Genomic DNA, 25567 nt, shown 5'->3' on the forward strand with positions numbered 1-25567 from the left:
GCACTAGTCACGTGATAGTGGAGTCACGTGGTAACCAGGAAGCTCCTCTGTTTTCCAATCCAACGGAGAGCATCCTTTCTGTGTGCAGAAACTAGACTGTTAAACACAATGGATCCTCTCTCTTCTCCATACTGAGCTCAGGATGTCCTCCTTCATCACAGCCTGATCACCATGGCGACCTCCAGCTCCACGTGCACCCAGGACAGCTCCACAGGTCGGTCTGTGTTCATGTTTCTAACATATGGAGATAATTCATGTGTGTTTTCTGTCACTTTAATGCATGGATTCTGTAAATACTGCAAAATGCATCATGTTAAATTAAATTAGGCTGCACGGATGATGCTAAGATGTGATGCATAAGGTCTTATGAAGGAAATACTTGTTAGATAAATGTTCTGCATCCCAGTTGACTTGCAGATTAACAAGATTTATATTCTAGTCACTTACTAAAGTGCAATGTGCATGCAGTTACATAGGATGGGAAACTGCCCTTATGTATGCAGTGGTGGAAGAAAGTACAAGTATACTAATAGCACACTGTACAAATACTAATATTGAATAAGTACTGCATTGGAAATGTTAGCTGGGTATAAGTAAGTTTGAATTATCATGAAAATATATTGAATATATCCAACGTTAAAGCAAAAATTAGCAGAAAAAAATAAACAAAAAATATTCAAATGCAATTAAATGAGAAAATGATTATTATTATTTCCTTTTAAAGATGCCATTTAATCATCATTCTATTCTATTGTATGATTGGATAATGCATCAAGCTTGCCTCGTACAGACTGTTGACTAGTTTAACTATAAAATATAATATTTTATAGCTTTCTGTGTTTTTTATGCAAACTTCTGTATAATCTGCAAAGTCACTAGTTACTAAGGCTGTCAAATAAATGTAGTGTAGTAAAAAATACAATATGTGTTTGTGTAGTAGAGTAGAAGTATAAAGTAGCATAAAATGAAAATACTCAGGTAAAGTACAAGTACCTCAAAATAGTACTGAAGCATTGAATAAATGTACTTTATAATATTGCATTAGCGCTATTTACATTTGCATACTACATAAACATTTCCTTTCACTGTACAGCATTTCATTTTACATTCTGTTATTGTTTATCCTATTATATTTATATGTATATTGTTCACTTACAACATACATACAATCTATATATGTAACATTCTCTGAAACATTTAGCTTTTTGTATTTATTTTTGACATGTATATAGTTTACTTCTCCTGCATTACTTGCACATTGGTCTTGCAACATAATCTTGCACTATTCTTTATTTTTTTTATTGTTTTATGTCTAATATATAGTTGTGTTGCATTGTTGGAGGAGCCTGGGACTTCAGATTGTCACATTCATATCAACACGGTAGCTGCTGTCCATGTGACAACAAAGAATCTTTTAATCTAATGCTGATCACATTTCAAGTTAATCACCGTGGATTTCTTTGTATTTCCCAGAGAAGGAGCGGCTCCTCTCCCAGTTTGCGGGCTATGGGTCCCGGGACCTCCTGGCCCCTCGTCCCTCCTCTCTGCTGGGGGCCCCTCGTCCCTCTCTGCTGGGCTCAGAGGCCCCTCAGAGGAAGGAGGAAGATGAGGAAGAGGAGGAGGTGCTGAGGAGGAAACTGAAATACTTCTTCATGAGCCCGTGTGACAAATATCACGCCAAGGGACGCAAGCCGTTCAAACTGGGCCTTCAGCTGCTGAAGATCATCATCGTCACCGTGCAGGTCAACACAGACTTAGAACTGATTATTAGTGTTATTATAGGACATGTATGTATTATTATTTCACCCCCTGAGACTTTTTGATCATAGTTTGATCAAAAACTACACTTTCATTCAAATCTCATATCAGTAATATCACTCGGTCTGCCTATTTCCATCTACGCAACATCAACCGCCTCCGCTCGTCCCTTAACCCTAAGAGCACCGCCATTCTTGTTCACACCCTGGTCACTTCCCGCATTGCCTACTGCAACTCCCTTCTCTTTGGTCTCCCTCTCAAATCCATCCACAGACTTCAACTGGTTCAGAACTCTGCCGCCCGCATCATCACCAGAACCCCCTCCATTAACCACATCATTCCTGTTCTTCAGCAGCTTCACTGGCTCCCCGTCAAATCCTGTATCGTTTTAAAGATTCTGCTCCTCACCTTTAAGGCCATCCATAACCTCACTCCTCTGTACCTCTCCGACCTCCTGCACATCAACACACCCATCCGCACTCTCAGGTCTTCTGCTTCCCTCCACCTCACTGCACCCCCCTTCCGTTTAACCACCATGGGGTCTAGAGCCTTCAGCCGCTCTGCACCCCGCCTCTGGAACTCCCTCCCACCTGAAATCCACAACACTGACTCTCTCCCCATTTTCAAAACATATCTCTTCACACTCGCATGACATTGCATTTAGCTGACACTTTTATCCAAAGCGACTTACAATAAGTGCGTTCGACCAACAAAATACAAACTTGAAGAAAACAGAATCATAAGTACATCAGGTTTCATAGAGCTAAAACATTTCAAGTGCTACTCAACTGGCTTTAGATAAGCCAGCCCTTTGTTAGTATATAAGTGCTTTGTTAGTAATTATATCGCTCGAAGTGGAGTCGAAAGAGATGAGTTTTCAGTCTGCGCCGGAAGATGTGTCAAGCTATCTGCTGTCCTGATGTCAATGGGGAGCTCATTCCACCATTTTGGAGCCAGGATAGCAAACCCATGTGGCTAATGACTGATCAGAGTGAGTTTGTGTACAGAGAGAAGAGGAGGGGACCAAGAACAGAGCCCTGAGGGACCCCTGCAGTTAATTGACAAGGGTCAGACTCGGACCCTCTCCAAGTTACCCTGTAGGTGCGGTCTTCGAGGTATGAGGTGAGGAGGGAAAGTGCAGAGCCTGAAACTCCAAGTTCTCGGAGAGTGCGAAGGAGGATCTGATGATTCACCTAGTTTATAACATCGGACGGGTTGAGAGTGGGTTTCTTTAGGAGAGGGTTTACTCTTGCCTCCTTGAGACTGTTTTGGAAAGTGACCAGAAGTTAGAGGGCATATCCACCCTGATCATTATCCATCACACATCCTCTGTTTTATTTATTTCATTTTTGATATACTGCATTGTCTTGTTTATGTTTCTTATGCTGGTTTTATGTATTGTGTATCTTGTTTTTTGTGTGTTTGTATGGCGACCTTGAGAGGCGCCTATATAAAATAAATGTATTAGTTTGTAGTGTTTTCTACATACGTTTTTACCAGAAACGGTGTGATTGGATAACAACAACAAATCTTGTACCTGAACCGTATATTAGGGCCGGGACTCGATTACAAAAATTAATCTAATTAATTAGAGGCTTTGTAATTAATTAATCGAAATTAATCGCATTTTTAATCACATATAAATATTTGACCTGAGAACAGTGAGAAGCAATTTTTTTCACATGGATTTTAGTATACCATTAGGCGCATTCACACCGCAGTACTTTTCCCACAAAGGTTCATGAGAACTTAGTTCATGAGAACTCTTTGAACCTGGGGGAGGATTAGGCAAATGAAGCCGCTGACGTCACTTCTTCTTCTTCTTCTGCTTTGGGTTTACTGGCAGGCCGCAAACCACTTCACGGCGTATACTGCCGCCCAAAGTCCCCGGCCGGAAGTCCCCGGAGTTGGGGACTGGCTTCAGTAGAAGCTGCTGGGAGTCCCAGCAGCTTCAACTGAAGCCTTCCGAGTAAATCGCCAGAACGCCGACACCTCCTCATCTCCACCGCTCCCATGTTTTATTTTGTGTTGCCATAAGTTAGTCTCTCTGCGTTTCTGCGCTGGGCTAATGCTAATAATGCTAATGCTAATAATGCTAATGCGAGGATAATAAAATGGCGGCTTCACAAAACTTTTTGGGAGTTTTACGGGGCGTGGTTTGCAATCCGCCCAGCCAATCAGAAATATAGCTCTTTTCTCACAAGAGAGCCGTACGAAAGTCCCTGCTCTCTAGCAGCTCTCTGCTCTCTAGCAGGGACTTTCGTGGGGGTAAAAAGGTTCTCATGAACTAATTTTAGTACCGGCTCTTTTTGGTGTGAACGCGATAAAAGAGGCTAGCTTCCACGCTAGCTTCCACGCTAGCTGGTATATGTTTTGCATTGAGGTGATACTTGAGGCTTGATGTGCTGCGGTGATATGCGAATTCCTTTTTGCATAATTTGCACACAACCGTGCTCTTATCGACGCTTCCATCCGTCCGTTTTTTAAAACAACATTTCCCACTGTTGTTCACTGTGGTTTGTTGTTGTCTGAAGTCATGAACATTAGTTGGTGCTCCAGTATAATCGGTACGCCTGAAACTCATCCAGTGAGAAACGTTCCGCGGTGCAAAAATAAGTGCGATTAAAATGCGTTAATTTTTTTAACGCGTTAATTTTTGTGTAATTAATTAATCTTAATTAACGCGTTAAAGTCCCGGCCCTACCGTATATATTTACATGGAATAGAAAAATAAAAGGTTTCATCTGTAATTCTGTAGTTGCCTGTTGTTAAAGCTCCTTTTCTTCTCAGCTGGTGCTGTTTGGGCTCAGTAACCAGATGGTGGTGACATTTAAGGAAGAGAACACGGCGGCGTTCAAACACCTTTTCCTGCAGGGATTTCAGGACGGAGCTGCTCAGAGCGTGCACACACAGAAGGAGCTCTACAGCCGCATTCACTACGCTGTCCAGCAGGTACACTCATGATTACACAAATACCAATTTATTACACTGTCATTATGTATCAGTCAGTGGTGGAATGTAATGAAACGCCTCCATTGGATTCCTTTGTTTACTTCCGGAAGATAGTGACATCACAAGGTAACACAAGCGCAGCTATTGGCTAGTTCTCCATCACATTGTACGTGATATACGGGGACATCTCTAAGCGGTTAACCAATCACAACAGAGCTAACCAGCTAACCAATCAGAGCAGACTGGGCTTGTTAGGATATAAAGGAACTACAGCACGGTCACATGACTTCACATCACCACCGCTAAGCTAAAGGCGGCTAATGTTGGGCGTGATGACGTTTAGTCGTCTCATTTAGACACTTGTTAGCAACCGCTGTTTTTAAATTCACCAGTGGGGTTTTTACTGACATATTTTATGTCGTAGAACAAAACGTTAATATCTCTTCAACTTGCACAGACCTTTTTATCAGGCAGCTAACACATTCAAAACACATTTAAAAATACATTGACTTAAAGATAAGAGAACAGGACGTGCTGAAATGCCAACTCATTTCCAGGTTTTAGTTCCTGCAGCACTGCCTCATGTTGACTTGTACTCCTCTCTCTCCCCCTGCAGTATATGGCTCTCCCTCAGATCTCTCTTGGTCAGTACGCCTATGTTCTGGGTGCCGGTGAAAATGGAAGTGCGCTGTCCCTCTGCCAGAGGTTCTACAGGAAGGGAACCATCGACCCCTCCAACGACACCTTCGACATCGATCCGCATGTGGACACCGGTAGGAGGAACTTGGTCCTTCTCTCCTTAATGTTCATTGTATCCACTGAGTGGTGCAGGAATGAGTCATACATTCTGAAAGTGGTTCAGCGTTTAGCTTTTCCTTGTTCCCTTGTGTAGTGTTCAATGTTTTTTTGAATGTCTTTTTGTTTGTTACCCACAGACCTTATTTCAGGCTAACATAAGCCAAAGAAATGTTTGTTCTACGACATAAAATATGTCAGTAAATACCCCACTCGTGAATTTAGAAAAGGTGGTTGCTAACAAGTGTCTAAATGAGATGATTAAAAGTCATCACGCCCAACATTAGCCACCTTTAGCTTAGCGATGGTGATGTGAAGTCATGTGACCGTGCTGTAGTTCCTTTATAGCCCAACATTGGCCACCTTTAGCTTAGCAGTGGTGACGTGAAGTCATGTGACCGTGCTGTAGTTCCTTTATAGCCCAACATTAGCCACCTTTAGCTTAGCGGTGGTAACGTGAAGTCATGTGACCGTGCTATAGTTCCTTTATAGCCCAACATTAGCCTCCTTTAGCTTAGCAGTGGTGACGTGAAGTCATGTGACCGTGCTGTAGTTCCTTTATAGCCCAACATTAGCCACCTTTAGCTTAGCAGTGGTGACGTGAAGTCATGTGACCGTGCTGTAGTTCCTTTATAGCCCAACATTAGCCACCTTTAGCTTAGCAGTGGTGACGTGAAGTCATGTGACCGTGTTGTAGTTCCTTTATAGCCCAACATTAGCCTCCTTTAGCTTAGCAGTGGTGACGTGAAGTCATGTGACCGTGCTGTAGTTCCTTTATAGCCCAACATTAGCCACCTTTAGCTTAGCAGTGGTGACGTGAAGTCATGTGACCGTGCTGTAGTTCCTTTATAGTCCAACATTAGCCTCCTTTAGCTTAGCAGTGGTGATGTGAAGTCATGTGACCGTGCTGTAGTTCCTTTATAGCCCAACATTAGCCTCCTTTAGCTTAGCAGTGGTGACGTGAAGTCATGTGACCGTGCTGTAGTTCCTTTATAGTCCAACATTAGCCTCCTTTAGCTTAGCAGTGGTGATGTGAAGTCATGTGACCGTGCTGTAGTTCCTTTATAGCCCAACATTAGCCTCCTTTAGCTTAGCAGTGGTGATGTGAAGTCATGTGACCGTGCTGTAGTTCCTTTATAGCCCAACATTAGCCTCCTTTAGCTTAGCAGTGGTGACGTGAAGTCATGTGACCGTGCTGTAGTTCCTTTATAGTCCAACATTAGCCTCCTTTAGCTTAGCAGTGGTGATGTGAAGTCATGTGACCGTGCTGTAGTTCCTTTATAGCCCAACATTAGCCACCTTTAGCTTAGCAGTGGTGACGTGAAGTCTTGTGACCGTGCTCTAGTTCCTTTACAGTTTAACATGAGCTTTTACTTCAAATATCCTGAAGTGTTAATATGTGGAGATTATCCTGCTGAACAAAACATGTAAGTATCATAAACGTTTGTTTGCCACAGAGATTATTTTCTGCTATATTCCAAAATCCAATGAAAAAAACCCATTGGCTTTTAATGGAGGGAAGCAGGCACATGCTAACTTCAGGGTCAGACGTAAAAATGCGTCATCCCAGCACCACTGTATAAAACAAGTTATTTTTTACTCCAACCAGTATTTTCTCGCCCCTTAAGCACATGATGTCAGTGAGTCATTGTGGTGCTGCTCCATATGTGTCAAGAGTTGCCCTCCTTTCAGAGGCATTAAATAATTCCTACCAAACAATTGCAACACAACATATTTTCTTTCCATTGACTCTACCTCCCAGTTTCCATGCCATGGGAGTGGAGTTATTTGCAAACACCTGCTGATTTGGCACAGATGACTTTTGGCAATGCATGATAGATCTTGTGGGAAAAAAAAGATAAATTAGATAATGATGTCCAATGGGTCAGTTCTGCGTTTGAATGCTGTGAGGAAGTGTAGAAAAGTGGTTTGTGCTTCACGTGATGAGGACAAATTCCCCTTTAACTTCCTCTGATGCTATTTTCTGATCATTTTTTCCCCCAGAATGCATTGGACTGAATCCACCGACCTACAGTGCTGCTCCAGGAAACAGTGACTACAAGAATTTCACTCTCAAGTTTTACAAGTGAGATAATATTCTGCTTCTTTTTTTTACATTAAAATCAAAGAAAGCTGTGTTTTCACGTTAACTGTTGTCATGTTTGTCTCTCTTCAGGCTGATCAATGTCACGATCGATTTCCAGCTGAAGGCCATCAACATTCAGACCATAATAAACAATGAAATCCCCGACTGCTACACCTTTGCTATCATGGTAAACTACCTATCTTTCTGTATTTAAATAAACGATTAAAACATCTTAAGCAAAAGTCTTGAGTTCCAACTGTTACTTAATTAAAAGTAAAAAAGTGTCATCAGCAAACTTTAAAAAGTACATATTTGGCAGAATGGCCCTTTTTAAAATAGTTGTTTTACTATAACATGTTATAATATTCAGTTTTTAATTTCTAAATAATATAAGAGGTTTCTTTATGTTGTAATTTGCATACTTTGTGTACAATTGAGTAGATTAGTAGTACATATACTGTATCATACAAACAGATGTTATATATGTGAATAGTAACTACAAGTGTATATCATTTTATGTAGTGGAGTAAACAGTACAATATTTCTTTCTGAGATGTATCGGTCTAGAGTTATAATTACTAGTGAAAGATGTTTATACTCAACTAAAGTACAAGTACCTCAAATGATACGAAAGTACATGATAGTAGTTGAGTAAATGTACTTAGTTACTGTCCGCCCATCCTGCAGCTCAGATAGAAATCAGGTCTAATGTGTGAATTTGCACGTTGTTTGTTTAAATTAGCAGACCATTGAAACAGGAGTTGAACTGATGAAACGTGTTGTTAAACTCTCATCAGATCGTCATGGACAACAAGGCTCACAGCGGCAAAGTGAAGATCCATCTGCAGAACCAGGCGTCCATCCAGGAGTGCAGAGACCCCAACGTGTCCGGGCACGGTGAGAGAACTGACACATGACTCTCTCAGACACACACTTATCTGGTTCTTAATTTAAGATAAGATAAGATAGAGCTTTATTGTCTCCCTTAGGAGAAATTTGTCTTGGGCATCGAGATAATACACATAAAACATTCAGGTCGATCAGTCATAGATACAGAACAGAGATCACATATCACATGGCAAAGAAATGTAACCGTTTTCTTTATTGTGCGTCTGATTATTTGCCTACAGCGGAGAGTTATGCTCTGGAGTTTTTCGACGTGTGTGTGGCGTTTGTGTGTCTGATGTCTCTGCTGCTGTGCGGACGCTCCGTCCTCAGAGGCGTCCTGCTGCAACACGTAAGACACCAGAACGATTTATGTGTTTATCTTCAGAAGATTCTGCTTTAAACAAACCCATTCTTACTTTAACTTCTAATGTTTGTATACATTTTTGTTGGTGTTTTTGATTGAACATGTTAGCTTATCTTTTATATTTTTTTATCCCAAAATAGAGAAACTGTCACAAACACGCTTTCCCCCAGGACCACACATGTACTCTGATTCAGATTGATATGATCCTCTTTCTCACTTCAGTCAGACTGTGCTCGATATAATAGGTTGATTGAACTCATCCTCCTTCCTCCTCTTCCTCCCCAGGAGTACGTGCAGTTCTTCAAACACAGACTGATCCGCAGGGTGAGCCTTGGAGACCGGATGGAGTTCATCAACGGCTGGTACCTCCTCCTCATCATCAGCGACACCTTCACCATCATCGGCAGCTTCATCAAGATCAGCATCGAGTCCAAGGTAACGTCCTCTCAGAGACATTATCTCTAATCGTTCAGCTCTGCAGTACAGGGCTCAGTTTCTAATGCTGTCCCTGTTTCTGCAGAACTCATCCTCGTACGACATGTGTGGGATCCTGCTGGGAACCTCCACCCTGCTGGTGTGGGTCGGAGTCATCCGCTACTTCAGCTTCTTCCAGAAATACAACGTATGTTAAAGACTTGCTTCAATGCTTTAGATGGTCCTAAAACCATGAAGTGAGTCAGCATTTTAGCACTTTTCTGTTCCCTCATCTCGAAAGTCAGTTTTTAAATGTGTTTTTGGTAGGTTGCATGATATAAGGTCTTTAACGACATCAATTAGGTCAATAAATACCCCCCTGGAGAATGTCTGAAGCTTATATGTTTCTTAAAAACAGAGGTTCCTAACAAGTGTCTAAATGAGACGACTAAACTGCATCATAATGATACAGTAATACATGTTATTTATATAGCGCTTATCCTGGTGCTCAAAGCGCTTTACAAGCAGGTAAAGAAAAAATAACAACAAAAGTTAAAAAGTGCTAAACTAGGTGGAATACGGGCGAGGGGTTAGAGGATTAGGAGTTGAAGGCAAGTGTGAAAAGGTGAGTTTTGAGTGATTGTTTGAATGACCTGCTGAACATTAGCCGCCTTTAGCTTAGCAGTGGTGAGGTGAAGGCATGTGTAGTTCAGTGTAACTTTTTACTTAACTAAGATCATAAAAGTGGTGTTAATGTGTGGAGATTATCCTGCTGGACAAAGCGTGTAAGTATCATTAATGTGTGTTTGCCACGGATCTTATTTTCTACAATATTCCAAAATCCAATGGAAAAATCCCATTGATTTTTCTCAAGGGAACCAGGGAGATGCTGCCTTCCAGGTCAGCCTACAGTACAAATAAAATGTCATCCCTGCTCGACTCTGGCTAAATATATTTTATTCTTTCTTTGTTTGTCACAGATCCTGATTGTGACTCTCAGAGCTGCGTTTCCTAACGTCATCCGCTTCTGTTGCTGCGTAGCGGCCATTTATATGGGCTACTGCTTCTGTGGGTGGGTTGTGCTGGGGCCCTATCATGCCAAGGTACACACACACACACACACACACAAAGAATGAGCAAGCATGAGTCATTCAGACAGTCAGGAAGTCACCATGGCTTAATTCCCATAAACTGCCTCCAGCATGTCATTGTTATAGCTCTGTAAGATTAGTGAGCCAAGGAAAGTGACATGTATTCAGTCAGAGTCATAATAACATGCGATGGATTTAGCTTTTTCTGGTAGAAAGGGAGCAATCCAGCAACAAGTAGAAAGAATAACACTTGCAATAATTGAAACAATACACATAAACAGTTCTTTTTAAATACAAAAGCCATCTTAACACTGCATTTAATAACGTGTGTTCCTGTGTGTGTAGTTCCGCTCCCTGTCCATGGTGTCACAGTGCCTCTTCTCTCTGATCAACGGAGACGACATGTTCGTGACGTTCGCTGCGATGGAGCAGAGCGGCCCTCTGGTGTGGATCTTCAGCCAGGTGTACCTCTACACCTTCATCTCGCTCTTCATCTACATGGTGCTGTCGCTCTTCATCGCCCTCATCACCGGAGCCTACGACACCATCATGGTACGATTTCTGTCAGTCATTCAATCGTTTTCATGCAGTTTTGACCAGGCCCGTGGGAAATTAATTAATTAGTTAGTGCGTTCGCCCCCCACTCAATTTCTTTTTCCAACGTCTCGTGAGTAATGTGCAGTACCGGAGTCCAACAGAGAGGCAGCAGCTGCGCGGCTCCGGCGACTTGACAGTATGAGCGTGCTCCACCAGCACATTGACAATAAAGTTTGTCGAGATACAATTTAGGGAATAAAGTGAAAATGTTGAGAAGAAAATGTACTTGAACAATAAAGTTGAAATACAATTTTTTGAATAAAAATGTCACGTTGAGAATAAAATCAGAATTACCAGAATAAATCAAAAAGTCAAAAATATTGTGGATGAAGTTCAAATATTAAGAATAAAGTAAAAACAAAATGCAAAAAGAATAAAATAACAATAGATTAAGAATAACATGTCTAGAATAAAGTCAAAATATCTAGAATAAACAAAAAATTATGAGAATACAGCAGAAATGTTGGTGAATAAAGTCAAACCGATATGAAAATAGTCATAATGTTGAAAATAAACGTTGCTAACTTTTGAGAATAAGTCTCCTGTAACTAGCATTAGCGTACATAGCTGGACTTGAAATACAAAATAAACCAAAACACATCATCCTCCTCATGTATTTCCTCCTTATGCCTGTCCCTCTTTCTCCTCCTTAGGCTCAAACGAAGGAGCAGGTCCGAGTCAGCGCTCTGCACCAGTTCATCTCCGAGTGCAACGACACACCGAGCTCCGGGAAGTTCAGAGGACCAGAAGGATCCTCGTGTTCCTTCCTCTGCTGCTGCTGCTGTGAGTGAGGAGGAGGAGGAGGAGGAGGAGAGGAGGAGGAGGAGGAGGAGGAGGAGGAGGAGGAGGAGAGGAGGAGGAGAGGAGGAGGAGAGGAGGAGGAGAGGAGGAGGAGGAGGAGGAGGAGGAGGAGGAGGAGGAGGAGGAGGAGGAGGAGGAGGAGGAGGAGGAGGAGGAGGAGGAGGAGGAGGAGGAGGAGGAGGAGGAGGAGGAGGAGGAGGAGGAGGAGGAGGAGGAGGAGGAGGAGGAGGAGGAGGAGGAGGAGGAGGAGGAGGAGGAGGAGGAGGAGGAGGAGGAGGAGGAGGAGGAGGAGGGTCTGTGGCCTAGCATTACTATACTTGTGGGGACCTAAATCTGTTTGCACAGCCACGTGTGGGGACTCGCCTCCCTTATGGGGACAAATTGGAGGTCCCCATGAGGGGAATCATTAATTTTAGGGTGAAGACTTGGTTAGGGTAAGGGTTAGGGTTAGGCATGTGTTAAGGTTAGGATAAGTCTCCAGGAAATGCATGTAAGTCAATGTAATGTCCCCTGAAGTGATGTATACATGGTTTGTGTGTTAAAAGCACTATATTTCCTGTGACAGCTTCAAACACCCAGCAGGGACTCTGAATGCGTCGATAGAGAGAAGCGACTGACCTTGAACACTCTATCCTTTGCTGTCTGAAATTGTTGCATTTCGATTTGTCCGGGAACGCCTGAACGCACCGCACACAGGCCCAATTACCTGCTCGGGCTTTTGTACTATATGAATAATTTATGGTCTCTTTGTGAAATGTCAGTTTGTCAGAGCTTTGATGACTACAAGAATAATGCCAGTAAACATATTCATCGCTGTAGAGTGGACGCACATTTCCACCGGAACACACACAGCGGTTTATCATCATTTCAGTGTCCACACGCCTTTACAATATGTAAATATGTGTCTGAATCTTCATAGGGATTATTAACCGCTGTGACTTTAGCTTCTCCAACCATTTCACTTTCAAGGTTGTTGTTCCTCCTCTTTTTTCTTATTCTTCGCTCTGTTCTCATCCTCCTCTGGCTGGAGGAGGAAGATGATGGTTTCACCAGGAAGGACCAGTCATCATCAATATGTATGAAGTGTTATTGCTGTTAAGAGCCAGGTGACTAATGCACTGAGAGACTCTGCAGTGCTCTGTGCAAGGCAGCTGTCTTGTCAATTTTAACCAATGAGCTAGAAGTTTAAAGGGAAACTTAATTCGCAAAAATACCTTTTTCTATATCAATAACTCGCAGTGAAAACTTTATCACATGGCTCCACAATGAGCAAAGAATCCAAAATACAGAGACGTTTCTTAGTTTAATGAAGAAAATGCGTTTCAAACAGAAAAATGATATCAAAACATCCATTTAAAACTCTCACACAATTTGTGGAGTTTAATCCCAGTCCGATGTATCTATTCGTATGCTCATTACTTACCAAATATATACGTCTTGTCTAAAATATTACTATTTAAAACACTTTTTAATGAGCAGTGTCACACTTGCTAAGTCGCGCTATGCTTCCCTCTAAAGGTTTTAGTCTAAATGAATGTGTTTGTGAAGTAGTCAGCATACAACGTCGACTGTTTTGATAGTTTTGCTGTTAAATCTGCATCCGTTTAGATCAATTCATTAAGAGTTTTGGGGATCCTTTGTTCATCTTGGAGGAATTTGAGAAAAAGCTAAATATGTTCTTAGGTTTCAAGGTAACACTAGGTAATTCAATGATGAACAATGATCATTTTGTAGGTGAAATATTCCCTTAAGTGAATTTTAACCAAGTATGTACAGTATGTGTTTAGGCTTTGTAGCGTAATACGTTGACATGTTAGGGAGTTATATTATATATAATATCCAATCAATCCAATCCACTTTATTTATATAGCACAGTTTAAAAACGGAGGGTTTGCCAACGTGCTTCACAAGGAACATAACATTATAATAAAATATAATATTACACGAATAGATAAAAGGCACACATAAGAAAAGATAAAAAGCACACATAAGAATACATACAAGGCACATAGAGGCTATGGACAGACAGTAAAAGCATACAAATAGGTAAGACATAGCTCAGACTGACTGGTAAGCGAGGGAAAAGAGGTGGGTCTTTAGGCGGGACTTCAAAGCTTCAAGAGTGGGCGACAATTTTACATGAGGGGGCAGGTCGTTCCAGAGCCCGGGGGCTACCGATGAGAACGCTCGGTCTCCCCTGGTCTTTTTCTTTGTTTTTGGGACTATCAGCCGCAGCTGATCAGCCGACCTCAAAGCCCTTGAAGCCTGTTTGAAAGCTTAATAGCTCTTTTATATTATCTGTAAATGAAAAAGGGTATTTCTGCAAACAAGCAATTCTTCATTTCACCTTTTTTTCCTTCAGGCTCATAAAGGGCGCTGTTTAATGGAAAAGAGACGTTCACTGCACAAAATGTTTCAGGACTAAAAGGTGTATTAAATTATTGTTATGCTAACTTATATGAATGACTTTTGTTTACAATCACAACACGTGTTTACGCTTTATGAATGTTTATTTACACTTCATTAAGACTGATTCACTTGATTTCAATGTGTCACTTTGGTTTTATGTTAATAGTGTTTTTATTTAAAGCTGCTTTCTTATATTTGTTATGCTGTCTTAATTATTTTTTATTGTTATTATTTGAGTATTAGTTTCTGTATAGGAGTACAAGTTTTAATGATAATTTTTATGAATTATGTTCTGTAAAGCTGCTGCCATCTGAATGAAAACATTTCAAGTCAAATAAACTGGAAAGACTTCAAAATGGTGTCTAAAGGCCGGTGTTTTGATATTTATTTATTCTTTATCACAGCAGACACATTGTATTCCGGTTTTAAAAGTCAGATGCTCACTAAAATGTCATGTCAGTGGTATATAGAGATAACGCGCTGCATTCAAGTGCTCTTCAGATTGTCCTCTTTTCTGAATTGAGAAGTCGATCCTGATACTTCTGTGTGTTTGTGAGTAATATGGGAACAACCACAGACTTTATAGGAAAAAAACAACACGCTTTTTTTTGCTTCAACAGTTTAAACACATGTTGATAGCTGCTTCCAGTATTTTGGTTGACTTGATACAAGTCTGCTAAAACAGAAAGAAGGTTCTTATCCGAGATGTTGTCCCAGATGTGTTGCTTTCTCACAAAGGCCTGTCTACGTGGACTACTACTACCTGTTCTGTATCTGATAGCATATTAAAAATGACATGAGCAAAAAATGTACATTCAATACAGGAATAATTAAAATGTCCTTACCATCAACCCAACATCAACTTGCGTAGTTAATCTATAAACTACAGTTTAACATGATTCCATGTCACTTCCGCTAAGCTAAAGTTTGCTAATGTTGGGCCTGATGACGTTTAGTCGTCTCATTTAAACTTGTTGGCAACCTTTGTTTTTAAATTCACCAGTGGGGTATTTACTGACGTATTTTATATCGTAGAACAAAATCGTAATCTCTTAAACCAAAAACATATTAAATAAATCCTTGCCTTCAAGCAAGAGAACATAAAGCGCTAAAATGATGGTACGGTACGTCCACATGGCAGCATTGCGTACTTCAACGGAGACGCTTCCCATTCGTCACGCTTTGCCGAACTGCATTGTGGTTCCGTCGCGTCGCTTTGCCTCCGTTGCTCGTTGCTTCGACGGAAGCACCAGCCAATCAAATCATATGCCAGTACAATCTCTAGCCAATCAAACCGCGTGCTTGTGTGTCCGGGGCGGGAGATTCATGTGATTGGTTGTTGGTTGCGCTTTGCTCCCACAATGCAGTTCGGTGAAGCGTGACGTCACCCCATTCAAAGTGAATGGGCAGAAACGTTGAAGCTTCAACGCACGCCGCCGTGTGTAGGGGCCGTAGAGCATGAGCCCTTAGTGTGTTGTGTTAGTCTGTCACCACTAGAGGGAGAAAGCAGCCTCTGTCTGCGGACACCAACCAGCCAATCACAGGAAATCAATACAACCTTGAGCCAAGACTAATATAAGGAAATGCTGCTGTGAAGCTAAAACCTAATGGGGAGGAGAGGAGTGGCGAGACAATAAGAGAGGGAGCGGTTTGCTGCCTTCATTAAAGATGAATAACGCTGACTAAGTTAAGTGCTTAACCTTCTGGTCTACCATTACCAGAAACTGCTTCTCAAGGTTAACGAGTCAGACGGAGAAAAATATGCAAATGGTGAAAATTAGAGGAAATTAGAGGGGAGGATGAAGGCAGATGTGCACACTCACTCCTCTCAGTGTGGAGGAGTAGCACGGCTGTCCAATATCCTCTGTACCTGCATGAATTATTTACTCCAGGATGCTGCCAGGGGCGAAGCACTCAGACTGACAGGAAGTGGGTAGCCTTCAGGGTAAAGCTGATTAAAAAGTCCCTTAGAGAAAACCTCCAGTCAGGCAGTTTCCTAGTTAACTGCAGTCCCATGCAACTCATCATATATGAAGTAGTATAGAGCAGTATTACCACCCGCACAATTAATTGAAGGCATCTGTAATTATTCTTTAGTAATGTGATCATATACAGTAGGCCTTTACGTTTCTAAAATTGGTCATTCTGCATAATCTGTCTGTTATGTTTACTTTTGATACTTTAAGTGTATTTGAATGCTCATAATGTATGGTGGCCGACAAGTGCAAACGTGCTACAACGACCCAAAACATTTCCATTAGGAAAACGATGCAAATGAAGAAACAATGGTTAAAAATGTGACATGAAATTCTTAGGGGAAATAAAAGTGTTACAGTACATGGACTTCCTGTTTGTTTAAAAAAAGAGGCGGACCCAACTGTTTTTTTTTTGTTGCTTATGTTTTGATGAGCTCCTTTTCCTCCTCAGCCTCAGGCACTAAGAATAATGTTACCACGAAACAAGCTGCGTTCAATAACTGTCTCCACACCATTTGGGTACATAACCAGAAAAAATATACAGCAGGTGTTTTATCTGCATTTTCATTCAGATCATCATATTCCCTGCAGAACAAACATGCATGAGATACCGACAATGGTTCTTTATTTATGAGATTCACTCGTGCTCTTGTATGTTAAACCGTTCTTCTTCACGTGTTTCCTGCTGGGACTACTGCAGCTTTCTGCATGTTAACGAAGTGCTATGCTGGCATGTTCTGCTCTTCAGGGAGTCCATGCTGTGCAGAAGCATCACTGCACCCAAGCCTGTATCCTCTTCCTTTTTCCATTTACTCACATACCCTATTTATGAATTAATTGATGTATAATAGTTGTGGTTTTAGAGTGTTTAAAGTGTTATGCAAAGTCAAATCTTACATGCATGTTGAGGCTAATTGTGGTTACAGGGTTTCTATAAAGAGGTGCACCCAGAATTTAGCATAAAGCTAATGGTATTTTTCCATTGGATTTCAGAATATTGCAGAAAAGGAGATTTGTGGCAAACACACGTTTATAATGCTAACACGTTTTGTTCAGCAGGATAATCTCCACCACTTTTATTGGTAAAGCAACATATTCCAAGAAGTAAAAGCTAACATTTGGCTATAAAGGAACTACAGCATGGTCACATGACTTCACTTCACCGCCACTAAGCTAATGGCGGCTAATGTTGGGCTATAAAGGAACTACAGCACGGTCACATGACTTCACCACCGCTAAGCTAAAGGTGGCTAATGTTGGGCTATAAAGGAACTAAAGCACGGTCACATGACTTCACAACACCACCGCTAAGCTAAAGGTGGCTAATGTTGGGCTATAAAGGAACTAAAGCACGGTCACATGACTTCACAACACCACCGCTAAGCTAAAGGTGGCTAATGTTGGGCTATAACATTACATTACATTGCATTTAGCTGACGCTTTTATCCAAAGCGACTTACAATAAGTACATTCGACCAGGAAGACACAACCTTGATGAAAACAGAATCATATAAGTACATCAGGTTTCATAGAGCCAAAACATTTCAAGTGCTACTCAACTGGCTTTAGATAAGCCAGTCCTTTATCAGTATATAAGGGCTTTGTTAAAAGTTCTATCGCTCGAAGTGGAGTCGAAAGAGATGAGTTTTCAGTCTGCGCCGGAAGATGTGCGAGCTATCTGCTGTCCTGATGTCAATGGGGAGCTCATTCCACCATCTTGGAGCCAGGATAGCAAACCCACGTGTTTTTGCCAATGGGAACTTGGGTCCCCCTCGCAGCGAGGGCGCAGCGAGTCGTTTGGCTGATGCAGAGCGTAGTGCACGCGCTGGGGTGTACGGTTTAACCATGTCCTGGATGTACGAAGGGCCAGATCCAGCATGGTAAGCAAGTACCAGTGTCTTGAAGTGGATTCTAGCAGTTACCGGAAGCCAGTGAAGGGAGCGGAGGAGCGGAGTGGTGTGGGAAAATTTAGGTCGGTTGAAGACCAGACGAGCCGCTGCATTCTGGATGAGCTGCAGAGGTCGGATGGCACATGCAGGTAGACCAGCCAGGAGGGAGTTGCAGTAGTCTAGGCGTGAGATGACGAGAGCCTGGACCAGAACCTGCGTCACTTTCTGTGTCAGCTGGGGACGTATCTTCCTGATGTTGTAAAGCGTGTATCGGCAGCAGCGGGTTGTAGCAGCAATGTTTGCAGTGAAGGACAGTTTGTTATCTAGGATCACACCCAGATTCCTTGCAGTCTGAGTCGGGGAAACAACTGAGGTGCCGATGTTGATTGTTAGGTCAAGAGTGGGACAATCTTTTCCCGGAAGGAAGAGCAGCTCAGTCTTGTCAAGGTTGAGCTTGAGGTGATGAGCAGACATTCACTGAGAGATGTCAGCTAGACAAGCAGAGATGCGTGCGACGACCTGGGTCTCTGAGCGGGGAAAGGACAGAATTAATTGGGTGTCGTCAGCGTAGCAGTGGTATGAAAAACCATGCGGGCTAATGACTGATCCGAGCGAGTTTGTGTACAGGGAGAAGAGGAGGGGACCAAGAACAGAGCCCCGAGGGACCCCTGTAGTTAATTGACAAGGGTCGGACTCAGACCCTCTCCAAGTCACCCTGTAGGTACGGTCTTTCAGATATGAGGTGAGGAGGGAAAGTGCAGAGCCTGAAACTCCAAGTTTTTGGAGAGTGCGAAGGAGGATCTGATGATTCACCGTGTCGAATGCAGCAGACAGGTCCAACAGGATGATGACAGAGGAGAGGGATACAGTTTTGGCAGTGTGCAGTTCTTCCGTGACAGCAATGAGAGCAGTTTCTGTGGAGTGGCCTGCCTTGAAACCAGACTGGTGCGGATCCAGAAGGTTATTCTGATGGAGATAACAGGAGAGTTGTTTAAAGACAGCGCGTTCAAGTGATTTAGACAGGAACGGGAGGAGAGAGACAGGCCTGTAGTTTATAACATCAGACGGGTTGAGAGTAGGTTTCTTTAGGAGAGGGTTTACTCTTGCCTCCTTGAGACTGTTTGGAAAGTGACCAGAAGTTAGAGAAGTGTTGATGAAATGGGTGAGAAACGGTAGAATATCAGGAGCGATAGTCTGAAGGAGGTTTGAAGGGATAGGGTCCAGAGGACAGGTGGTAGGGCGGGCAGAGGTAATGAGGGTAAGAACCTCACTTGGAGAGAGAGGGGAAAAGGAGGTTAGTGTGTTGGTGGAAGGAGGGTCTGGTGACCCAGCGGTGAGTAAAGGTGAGTCAGAAAAAGAAGAGCGAATATCATCAACCTTTTTTTCAAAGTGGGTAACAAAGTCGCTTGGCAGAAGTGAGGAGGGGGGAGGGGCTTTTGGAGGGTCCAAGAGGGTGGAGAAGATGGAAAATAGTTTTTTCGGATTGGAATAGGAAGATTGGATCTTATCTTGAAAGAAAGTGCTTTTTGCCTGAGAGATCGAAGCAGAGAAAGAGGAGAGGAGAGCCTGATAGGTTAGGAGGTCGTCACGGTGTTTAGATTTCCACCGTTTCCGCTCTGCTGCCCTAAGGACGGTTCTATTAGCACGCAGTGCATCATTTAGCCAGGGAGCAGGAGGGGACTGACGAGCCTGCCGAGATGTGAGAGGACAGAGAGAGTCCAGAGTGGATGAGAGAGTAGAGAGGAGAGATTCTGCAGCAGAGTTTGAAGGCAGGAGTTGGAACGAGTCAGAGGAAGGGAGGGCTGAGAGCACCGACGAGGCAAAGGTAGAGGGGGAGAGGGAACGAAGGTTACGGCGGACAAGTGCAGGATGAGAAGAGATTAGTTTGTTATGTTTGGAAAGGGGTAGAGAGAATGAAATGAAGAAGTGATCGGATGTGTGGAGCGGGTTTACAGAGAGGTTAGAAGTAGCGCAGTTCCTTGAGAATATGAGATCAAGGACATTGCCAGCATTATGAGTCGGTGGGGACGGAGACAGTGAGAAAGCAAAGGCGGTTAACAGGGATGTTAGTTCGTTTATCTTCGCCGTCTGGAGGTTGAAGTCTCCGAGAAGTACAGCGGGAGGGCCAGTTTCAGGGATGTGTATAAAGGAACTAAAGCACGGTCACATGACTTCACATCACCACCGCTAAGCTAAAGGTGGCTAATGTTGGGTTATAAAGGAACTACAGCACGGTCACATGACTTCACATCACCACCGCTAAGCTAAAGGTGGCTAATGTTGGGCTATAAAGGAACTAAAGCACGGTCACATGACTTCACATCACCACCACTGAGCTAAAGGTGGCTAATGTTGGGCTATAAAGGAACTACAGCACGGTCACATGACTTCGCGTCACCACCGCTAAGCTAAAGGTGGCTAATGTTGGGCTATAAAGGAACTACAGCACGGTCACATGACTTCGCGTCACCACCGCTAAGCTAATGGCGGCTAATGTTGGGCGTGATGACGTTTAGTCGTCTCATTTAGACACTTGTTAGTAACCGCTGTTTTTAAATCCACCAGTGGGGTAGCTTATGTTAATCACAGAAGGTAACCGAAACACACAAAAAAAACACTGATTTCAAGACGAGGGAACCAAGATGTGCTAAAATGCTGTCTCATTTCTGGGTTTTAGGACTCATTTCTGCACCACCCTTATAATGTAGCATATACCTTCAGTTTCTGATGAGATGGGTGTGCCTGGCATCTGCTTTCTTGTGTGGTTTGGCTCACTAGCAGGAGTGAATTCAGTCTCTACATGCTGGAATACATCGAATGAGTGCATGCCTATAGCTGCCACTTATTAAATAAGTAATGTGTGTGTCAAGAGGTGGCAGACCCCTGACTGGGCGCCATGTTTTGGGGGGCTTCTTGACTGTGTGCCAGCCTTTTTGTGCCATAGCTGCCCCCAGCTGGATTGTATTGGGGGGGGGGGGGGGTACAATGAGATTAATAACAGGGTCTGTGCAGCACCCAGCCCAGCCTCTTCCTGTCTCCGCTGCCGGCTGCATAACACTGCCCATGTGAAAAACAAACACCTTCCTCTCTTTGTTGGTCGACCATGCCAATACGTCCATCACCCCCCCTCCGGAGTCCCACCCTCTTCCTGGTCTCCTTCCACGTCTTTCACACACTTGAACACACACCTGCATGTGATCACGTGTTCACACAATGTAGGGGAAGACACACAGCTTTAATTTTGACTACATGTTTCTGATCAACTGTTTGAATTACCTTGTATAATCCTGCATATACTTATATTTAAGTATTCAGAAAGAGAGACAAGTGGCTCCAACTAACATTATTTTCATCAAACAATCTGCTCATTATGTTAGCTATTGATCGGTTGGTCTAAAAAATGTCATCCCAGTTTCTCAAAGTCCAAGTTGATGATTTGAAATGTCTTCTTTTGTTAGTTCAAACACAAAGAAATGTACTTTAATGTGATATAAAACTAAGAAAAGCTATAGATACCTTCCTCTCTTTGTTGTGTCTGGTCGACCCTGCCAATACGTCTATCACCCCCCCTCCAGAGTCCCACCCTCTTCCTGGTCTCCTTCCACATCTTTCACACACTTGAACACACACCTGCACACACTCAGTATCACCATGTGTTCACACAATGAAGGTAATGACACACTCAATGTGGTCTATTCAACTGTTTGCTTGATTAATCCTGCATATATTTATGGTTCATCTATTAATATGAATCAATCAAATGTATATGGTCCAATATTACAGATTACAAATTTGCCTCAGGTTGTTTTACAGTGTGCACAGCATGAACTTCCTTCTGTATTTAGACCCACGCATCACAAAAAACAGACGTGCATGTTGTGTGAATACAATCGCAATAGAGACAAATCCAAATGACAAAAAACATGTTATGATTCAAAGGAAAGACGAGGGCTGCCTGCATCTAATAATAATTTCCCAACCATTTTAAAATAGAATCCATGTTTTTATTTGCTGATTATTTTCTGTCAATCTACTTGTCTATTAGTCCACTATAGTTGCAGATATGTTGTTAAAAGTTAGATCCAGAAAGCTGATCCACTTCAGAGCATCACAAACCTAACTTCCTTTTTAAATATGACTGAGAAAGATGAAGAGAGACCAACATGTTTTTATGCAATCGGGTGCTCTGCATGTTTTGGGGTTTTGTGCAACACATTTCCCCTTGAAGCTCAACCAAATCTCCCATCTCCAGACAGCAGACAGACAGACAGACAGACAGACAGACAGACAGACAGACAGACAGACAGACAGACAGACAGACAGACAGACAGACAGACAGACAGACAGACAGACAGACAGACAGACAGACAGACAGACAGACAGACAGACAGACAGACAGACAGACAGACAGACAGATACACACACACACAGATACACACACAGATACAGAAACACAGACAGCATGCCCACCCAGACTGTCTCTGATGAAAAGCCTGCAGAAACAAAAGCTTGTAAGCCATGAAACAATGCTCCCTTCAATGTCTCACTGTGACTGAGGGAAAACACACAATTCACCCTAAAGAAGCTCACTGTCTGCTGCTCACTGCTGTCTTCATTTCTTGTTGGCGAGCTCAACCCTTTTAATCCGTTTCTCTCAATATCATCTCTGTTTACTCAGCCTGTGCCACTCTGAACGGGCAGCAGGTGCACGTGTTCAACTGCTTTCACTCTTTAAGGCCGCTGCAGGAAACATGACTCTTAAACTATATTAGAATCATTTAGATTTACTTTATTGATCCCAAATTGGAAAATTATTTTGGTACAGAAGCATAAAGCATTTCAAATGAGTTAAACGTAGGCTAATATATAAAATAACATTAACTGTGTACATATCAACATTAGAAACCTGTATATCCATAGAGTATTTATACAATTTGCTATACTATTACAAAATAGGTTAAAATACACTGTAATAGACCAACCGACTGCATATTGTAATGTATTCATGAGTTTTGCAAGTCTGATAGACACAGAAACAAATGTTTGTATGTCTATAGAATACCTAAAATACACAAAATATACAGAATAAGTTAGAATACACTGTAACAGACCAACATACAAAAATAGAAACATATTGTACTGTACATAAAATATGCAACTGCAAAAGACAGACAATTAGCAATACGTTACTTATTTTGTATGTAATAGTAACATTTTGGAATTAACTTTAATTTGGCTAGAATCAACACGTTTGAAAATGTGTTCACAGATTTGAAATTCCATGATGCAACAGTCAGACTGAAGGCAGACAATGCCTGCAACTTGATGCATGTGGGGCAGCAGTAATGCACCGTTACAGAGTGTGTATGAGTGTGTGTGTGTGTGTGTGTGTGTGTGTGTGTGGTGTGTGTGTGTGTGTGTGTGTGTGTGTGTGTATGTGTGCAGTGGGGCATGGAGAAAGGCAAAAAAGGGTTTGAAGAGGAGAGAAAAGGGGTGCCGGGGCCAATAGGAGGGAGGGAGGGAGGGAGGGAGGACAACAGACAGCCGGGGACAACAGGGGTGAGGGAGCATGGTGACTTGCATGAGGTGACATCATCCTTGATTTGAATAATCCCCCGGGCTGGGAGGCGATTGGCTGCATTTGGAAAGCAGAGTTGCCCTGCTATTCGCTATTCACCCCTTTCAATTTCAGGGTGCCTTCAAGGACCCGCAGCAGCCTCCTATTTCTGAGGATGTACTGTAAAAAGAGTTTTCTTGACTTGTGTTTTTATTATTTACAAAGGTAGGCCTATGTGTTGCTGTGTTTATGTCTTGTAATGTTGGTTTAGCATTGTTTGTTTTGATGTGCCAGATATTGCCACACCAGAGAAAATAAGCAAAGCAAACACTCCACCCTGTATTCATTAACTTCCTTGTCAAAATACTGATGGTGTTTACCAACTCTATGAAAATAATGCGAATAAGAGCAGCGTTTGCCCGTTTGAAGAGACCAAATATTTTTATTTCGTTATTAATTTAGAAATGTATTTAGATTTATTATTTTAATCTTGTCACACAGGACTAACCCACTTGGCAGGGCGGATCCTGACTATACAACGACGTCTTTGATGTTAGACATAGCTGGGTCATTCTACAGAAAAGGTGGAAGTGCTGTCACTTACTTTTGCAGACACCAAAATACATGACGTTGACCTAATACTCACATTCATTATATATGTTGAATAAATAGAGATTGTCTTTGCAATGGTACTAAATAAAAAATAAATAAAAAATGGTTTTATACGTAAATTGCAATTTATTTAAAATGTCAAGTTCAAGGAACTGCCTTGTCACTTTGATCATACATGGAAGTGGAGCCTATAGTGTTAATTTAAAAGATTTTTTTTTCAATAAATAAATCTAATTTATATTACATAACATTACAAGCATTAAATATAACACTGAAATGGTAAAAAAAAACGCTAATTATTATTAATAATATCAAATAAATGTCAGTCACCCAAAATTACGTCATTGGTGTTACTGCTACACAAAACGCTTTTATTTTGAAATAATGTACTGTCACTGAAGTGCCTCCTGTAACAAGAGATCATTTGAGGCAGTGCAGTGGACAAAGACATAAGGAAAGTCAGATACTTCTTACTTTGTTTGTTAAAGGTATCATTTTATCTTCAGATTTTACATGCGTCTTTCAAGTCTGTCATTAGTGTTACTCATTGCATAGCCCTAGGGGTGAACATTTGAATGGGAAAATGTATTGTATTGAAGAGTTAAACGATTTTGATATTGACTGAAGCCATTTGGTCTGACACATTGCAGCCATTTTGTTAAAATGGTAGTGTTTTCTCCAAATTGTCACTGGTGTTACTCTTCTTCCTGGTAACACGTAACACCAGTGACATTCCTATACAAATAAGCTTTGTATAAAGTATAAAAATAATAACAATAATACAAATATTTTAAGCTCTACTTGTTGTGGATTCATCAAGTTAAGAGTTAGTTATTGCTATTTAACAGGTTTTAGATGTTTTTAGAAGGAATATATTTCAGCAGATTTGTATCACCCAGATTCCACCTTTTCTGTAGAATGACCCAGCTACACTTGTCAAACAGGTGTAAATGATAACATTGAAAAACCACAGCGTTCCTTTTAGGTATGCCAGTACCTGTGTACACGGCTGCAATTAACCTGCTATGGATTCCCAATGACTAACACCCTGTCCTTCCACTGTGCACGTTATCGCATGGCATCTTTAGCATTGAGCTTAGTGAGGCCCTATTAGGTTTCCCTTTCCTGTAGTGTGTTCTATAGGTTTGTGTGCATGTAAACAGTCTGCAAAAGGCTAAAATATATACCAGTATGTGAAAAATAAAGACTTTTTAAAACATTAAAACATGGAAACATGTCACAATTTAGGCACATGACACAAATATTAACCTACACATTTGCATAATAGTGTCCCTACCCCTTCAAGATACAAGTTACTCCTGTCTAGAATGAATAATACTTCACTTGAGTAAATGGTTTACATATTTCTAAACACATT

General features: G+C 41.9%; 1 protein-coding gene across 2 annotated transcripts; it reads left to right on the top strand.

Annotated features, from left to right (window-relative positions):
- The first annotated feature begins 23 nt into the window (after nucleotides 1–23).
- LOC117535501 (mucolipin-1-like) lies at nucleotides 24–14515 on the top strand. 2 transcript variants are annotated; one of them, XM_034199990.1, is made up of 14 exons: nucleotides 24–214; nucleotides 1474–1742; nucleotides 4549–4710; nucleotides 5327–5483; nucleotides 7510–7591; nucleotides 7682–7778; nucleotides 8389–8488; nucleotides 8722–8828; nucleotides 9129–9278; nucleotides 9364–9465; nucleotides 10238–10360; nucleotides 10694–10900; nucleotides 11599–11732; nucleotides 12312–14515. In XM_034199990.1, the coding sequence occupies exons 1-14, from the start codon at nucleotides 172–174 to the stop codon at nucleotides 12361–12363; spliced, it is 1785 nt and encodes a 594-aa protein (XP_034055881.1). In that variant the 5' UTR covers nucleotides 24–171; the 3' UTR covers nucleotides 12364–14515. The 2 variants fall into 2 exon arrangements, with proteins under 2 accessions (XP_034055881.1, XP_034055882.1); XM_034199991.1 differs by having other exon boundaries at nucleotides 11599–11728.
- Nucleotides 14516–25567: the final 11052 nt, after the last annotated feature.

This window comes from Gymnodraco acuticeps, unplaced genomic scaffold (assembly GCF_902827175.1).
Source record: "Gymnodraco acuticeps unplaced genomic scaffold, fGymAcu1.1, whole genome shotgun sequence".
Classification (NCBI taxonomy): Eukaryota; Metazoa; Chordata; class Actinopteri; order Perciformes; family Bathydraconidae; genus Gymnodraco; species Gymnodraco acuticeps.